Source organism: Panthera uncia, chromosome A2 (assembly GCF_023721935.1).
Source record: "Panthera uncia isolate 11264 chromosome A2, Puncia_PCG_1.0, whole genome shotgun sequence".
Lineage (NCBI taxonomy): Eukaryota > Metazoa > Chordata > Mammalia > Carnivora > Felidae > Panthera > Panthera uncia.
In genome coordinates, this window is record NC_064816.1 from 71685536 (window position 1) to 71691535 (window position 6000).

The window sequence follows — 6000 nt, forward strand, 5'->3', positions numbered from 1 at the left end:
GGCTCTCCTGGGGTTTGCGTGGACGAGGAGTGCGGCTCCCAGCAGTGCTCAATAAACACTGTCAATATTTTGCGGTGCCAGTTACGGGCGGCGTGTGGCAGTGGCTTTATTAAATTTTCCTTTCCTTTCCTTCTCCCAAGTGGAGGATGCCTAACGCTGTTGTATTTTCCAGGGTGTGAAGATTTTTGACGTCACCTCAAAGCAGAGAATCACCAACGTGCCCCGGGATGACATAAGTCTTCGCCCGGATATGTATCCCTGTAGCCTCTGTTGGAAGGACAGCGTGACGCTGATTATCGGCTGGGGGACTTCAGTCAAGGTGGTTTTGCTTGCCTTTCTAATAAGTCTGTGTTGTTACAGATCCGCTGAGGGTGGTCCAAAGGAACAGGAGTTCTTTTTTTTTTTTTTTTTAAAGAACTTTTTAAAAAAAAAATTTTTTTTTTTTTTTTTAATGTTTATTTATTTTTGAAGGAGAGAGAGAGAGACAGAGCGTGAGCCGGGGAGGGGCAGAGAGAGAGGGAGACACAGAATCCAAAGCAGGCCCCAGGCTCCAAGCCATCAGCACAGAGCCTGATGGCAGGGCTCGAACCCACGAACCATGAAATCATGACCTGAACCGAACTTGGACACTGAACCAACTGAGCCACCCAGGTGCCCAAGGAATAGGAGTTCTTGAATTTCTTCCCACAGCCAAAATGTTTCCCCCTGCTTGTTATTGTCCTGTGATACTCATTTAACGCTCAATTCTCTTCATATGTGTAAGTTTGGAGATACATTCCGTCTTTTCCATGCCCTGCAAAGCAGATGGGGAGCATTGTTCATAATGGTGCCTTCATTTATGATCTTTAGATTTTCCATTGCCCAGTTGGCCTTAGCTCTTTACGGAACATGTGGTCGGTTTCAGTGGTTTCTGGATTTTCCATTCTTTTGTGTTTTTTCCATTCCCCTTAGCTTCTCCTCTTAGTTAGAGTTAATGGTGGAAAAAGAATGTTACATCTAAATCATCCTGCTTGCTTGGTCCTAGCTGGGTGGAGCAGAGGCCCAGACTTCTTACTCATAAGATTTGGGCCCATTTGGTGGAACACAAGTAAGTGTCTGCCCTTACTGTGCCTGGGTGACAGAGACACAGCCAGTCTACAAAAGTGGGCCCAGAGCTCACTCACATTTAGTTTTTACATACCAGTGTTTGTCTCGTATTAGATAGTTCAGAACCCAAAGTCGTTGGCTTCCCTTTAAAAACTTATAGCTTAATCTAAACAAAATAAACTGAAAAGTGACCAAGGTAAAAATAGTACGAGAAAGTATCCCAGCAGCAGTCTGGTGGCAGAGCTCAGGCTTTAGAGCCGGACAGATGTGAGATCGGTTCCACCTTCTCCACGCACTTCCTGCGTGAGCCGCAGCCTGACTCTCCTCATCTATAAATGGGAGTGCTGACTGTGCTCCGGTCCTGAGTTTGGGGGAGGATTAAATGAGGTAATGTGTACAAGGAGCTTAGCATAGCATCTGACATACTGTAAGTGCTGCATAAGCGTCAGTTGTCATTATCGTGCCAGAAAATTCTAGAAAAGTCACGAAAGAGACATGTTTATTTTAAATGTACCCTTCTCTGGGGCGCCTGGGTGGCTCAGTCAGTGAAGCATCCAACCCTTGATTTTGGCTCGGGTCACGGTCTCATGGTTTGTGAGATTAAGCCCTGCTCTGGGCTCCACACTGAGCCCAGCCTGGAGCCTGCTTGGGATCCTCTCTCTCTGCCCCTGCTCGCACACACATGTGCACGTCCTCTCACTCTCTCAGAAACAAAGAATGTACTCTTCTCTGGAAAAGGAAAGCACGAAAATTGTTAACTCGGTGCTTCTTACTGTGAAAACAATCATTGTTAACTTGAGGTAAAGTCCTCCTGGCCCTTATGTCGGTGTGATTCAAGTCCTCCTTTCTTTCTTAATTGTTTCCATGTATGAAGCGAACATAGCCTGATTCACATTTAGGATAGCAGCAGAGAAATTGTGTGCAGTAGTCCAGGATAAAAGAAGTAAAAAGTGATTTTCTAGTCTTCCCGCATAGTGTGGTTACTCATCCAGTAAGCTTCTGTTCTGGATATTTTTTAAATGCCTTCAATGGACCAAGTGGCTTTTTGTTGTTGCTTAAAGTTGTGATTTTCTTTTGGTGAGAGACCAGGCAAATGAGCTTGTAGGGACACGTGAGAAGTTTACCGATTGCTACCAGCAATGCTTTCTTCCTTAAGCTGAATGGTGGCCCACAAAGGTAGCATGTCCTAATCCTGCAACCCATAAATGTTTCTCTGTATGGCACGAAATATGATTAATTAAGGATCTTGAGATGGGAAGATTATCTGCATTATCTGGGTTGACCCTAAGTGCAGTCACAGGTATTTGCTTTTTTAATTTAAAAAAAAATTTTTTTAAATGTTTACTTTTGAGAAAGAGAGAGAGAGAGAGAGAGAGAGACAGAACACAAGTTGGGGGAGGGGCAGAGAGAGAAGGAGACACAGAATGTGAAACAGGCTCCAGGCTCTGAGCTGGCAGCACAGAGCCCAAGGTGGGGCCCGTACCCACAAACCGTGAGATCGTCATCTGAGCCGAAGTCGGATGCTTAACCAGCTGAGCCACCCAAGCGCCCTAGTCACAGGTATTCTTAAAGACGGAGCGGCACCACAGAAAGAGGGAAGGCGGTGTGAGTGGGGAGGCAGGGCTGGAGGGACACACACAGCCACCAGAAGCCGGAGGAGGCATGTGGCAGATAGATTCTCCTCTAGAGCCTCTGCGGGGGGTGCGGCCCTGCGGACGCCTTGATTTTGGCCCAGTGAAACTGGTTTTAGACTTCCGGCCTTCAGAAGTTCGAAAGGAAACATTTCTGTGATTTCAAACCGCTAAGTTTGTCCAGTAGAGTAGCCTTGGGAACGGGCACACTCTGGCCACACCCAAATGAGGATCCAACGTCATTTTTCCCATCAAGTGTTTCTTATTATCGGGGATTCCTCTTAGTAACATTTTGGGCGGTTCTTCTCAGTCGAGAATCCCACTGCATTCCGCTGAGGGAAGACAAGACAGGACATAGCCTTTCCTCCCAGAGAACAGTTTTGTTGGGGAGAGACAAGCACACGGCGTAGCAGGGCCTGCAGTTAGCGCCAACCATTCATTCCTTCATTCGCGCAGCAAATACTTACCGAGTTCCTGCGATGTGCCAGGCGGTATTCTGGCGCTGCAGATATGTAAATAGATGGATTCTCTCCTGGGCAGCTTTTCGTTCTAGTGAGGGAAGCCATCTTCAAGTGGCAAGTGAACACAGCATGTGGATGGCGGTAAGATAGCGAGGGGAGTAGTTAGGGAAATGGGGGGAGGGGTTGGGGGTGTGTGCCACGTAACATAGAGCGGTCCAGGGAAGACCTCTGGCATAATCAACGTGTCCTTTGTCAGAGATCTGGAGGGAGGAGGCCGTGCAGCCGTGGGAGGGGGGTGTCGGCAGGGGCAGCACCCTTGAGGAAGAGTGTGACTGGCGTATCTTTGTGGAAAATAAAGCCGCCATCGCCAGAGTGGATGGAGCAGGTGTGGAGGAGAGGGGAAGAGATGGGAGGGAGCGGGGTGCGTGGTGAAGGGGCAGATCGTGTTGGGCCTCACAGGCCTCTGTGCAGTCTTTGGCTTTTAATTTGAGGTGAGAAGCCAGCACAGGGGTTTTGAGCCATGGAGTTAGTTAAATGATCCAACTTGGATTTTGAAAGGGTCACTCTGCCACATGGAGCCAGGCGGCAAAGGGGCAGTGAAGAGGGGAGGTGGGGCGGGGGGCTCCTGAGGAGCCTCGGTGGAAGTTACGGTGTCTTGGGTCAGCCTCGTGGAGCCGGTGGGGAGGGAATGGATTCTGGATGTGTTTTGAGCACAGACTCTATACTATTAGTGGTTCTGTGTGGGAAGTAAGAAAAAGCCAGAGCTCAGCGGTGACCCTTTTAAGCTGGGAAACCGGGAGATAAAGCTCCCTTTTACTGACCTGGGAGAGGCTGCCCGTGGAACACGCTTAGCGGGGAAGGCAGGAGTAGATTTTGTGTGTCCACTTGAGACGCCTGTTAGACACGCAAGTGGACAAGGCAGTTGGATGAAGCAAATTAGCGTTCGTGGGTGAGAACCTACCTGTCAGTGTAAAGGCTCTTGAGGTTATTGATTTGCTCTTATGCGGGACATGAGCTTAGCACTCAGTCCTTGCCGACGTGAGGCAGGTGCCAGGCTGGAGCTCAGGCCACACACGCCTGAGGAGGGAAGAGGGGAGCCCAGCCTCCAGTACCTCCCTGCGTCCTGGTCTTCAGAGGGGCGGTAGCATGGCCAGAGAAACAGTCCGGCCTTGGCGTGAGTTCACTTTTTCCGAGAAGCTTTCCTCCAGCCGGTCGGTAGATGCCCCTGCTCTGTATTTCTGTACTTTTCCCTTCCCGCTTGAGTAAAATCCCTCATTTGTCTTCCCCTACTGCACCATAATCTTCCTAAGAAAAAAAGCTATGTCTGTTTCTCAGAAGTCTTTTTTTTTTTAATTAAAAAAAAAAAAGATTATTTTGAGCAGGGGAAGGGCAAGAGAGAGAGGCAGAGAGAGAATCCCAAGCAGGCTTCGCGCGGAGAGCACAGAGCCCAATGCAGGGCTCGATCCCAGAAACTGTAAGTTCATGACCTGTGCTAAAATTGAGAGTCAGTCACTTAACTGACTGAGCCACCCAGGTGCCCCCCTCAAAACTCTTGTCGTTTTTTTGTTTTGTTTTGTTTTTAAGTTTGTTTTAAACTTAAAGAAAGCTTGAGTGGGATAGGAGCAGAGAGAGAGGGAGAGAGTATTCCAAGCAGAGAGCACAGAGCCCGACGTGGGGTTCTAACTCACGAACTGTGAGATCAAGAGTTAGACGCGTAACCGACTGAGCCACCCAGGCGCCCCTCTCAAAACTCTTAACTTAGGACTGTTGCCCTCTAGTTGCTCAAAGTGTTAGGTAGTATTATTTATGGGTTGCTTTCTATGATTCTACCTCACACCATTTGAGATACTACTCATGTTCTTTTATCAGCACGTTAAAAATCAGCACAGCGTCCGTTTGGCACTGTGGGGCATGCCTGCTAGATAATCGGGTAGATGCCCTTGTAAGTGTGGACGGAGGAATAGCTAACGTGTCCGACCGAAAGTCTAACAAAAGGAGGGGGAAATTAGGGAAGACTGGGGAAGTGGACAGGGCATTGTCTGAGATGGACAGGTGACAGAAAGCAATCAAGGGAGAATATTTCCAGTCACTTCCAAGCAAATGCTTCTGCCTCCACAGCCTTGGGCCGGATCGAGTCCTGCCTTGGAGCGAGGACTGTCGTGTGGTCACTGCATCGCTGCACAGCAGCTTAGACATGTGTGCATAACATACGAAACCTTCTACTAGTTCACATCCCCCTTGATCTGTTGGTTCTACTTCTAGGAATTTATCCTGTAGAAACAAAAATCCAAAAGTTTTATATCCAAGTATGTGGATTGTATCATGCTGTTGCTTGCCTTTGGGTTACATAGAAGCGAAAACCAAATGTCTAAGAGGGGATCGAGTAGGAAAATTCCAGTACACTCATACAGTGAAATACTATAAAGAATTGTGGAAGAATATGCAAATAATATATCAAATTGTTAGGTTAATAAAAGTAGTTTCCAAAAAAAAAAAAAAAGATTGTTAATGTGTTCACTTTGTATCAGAACAATGAATAATATTTGTTTTTTCTCTTTGGGTTTTTTTATATTTTAGAATTTTCTATTTTGTAGCTAAAATTAAGGTAACAGTATTTATTGTGTTCTTTTATAGCTATCTGAAGAAAAAGGAAAAAACTGATGAAAGTTGTGTATAGTCAGCATTTAACTTTAGGCTGTCTTACCTTGATAGCAGAACTTATGTAAATTTTTGTTGTCATATTACAAAATAGAATATATTCATTTCAGAAAATACAGCAAAAGGGTGCTTGGGTGGCTCAGTCGGTTAGGCATCCAACTCAT

The 6000-nt window shown here is 46.8% G+C and overlaps 1 protein-coding gene across 2 annotated transcripts in view; it reads left to right on the forward strand.

Annotated features, from left to right (window-relative positions):
• The window catches only part of VPS41 (VPS41 subunit of HOPS complex), a 186362-nt gene that overhangs the window by 107814 nt on the left and 72548 nt on the right, over positions 1-6000 (forward strand). For both annotated transcript variants that reach the window (XM_049642757.1, XM_049642758.1), the window contains exon 9: positions 173-319. In XM_049642757.1, coding sequence (XP_049498714.1) covers positions 173-319 — 147 coding nt within the window. The remainder of the gene's footprint in view (positions 1-172; positions 320-6000) is intronic.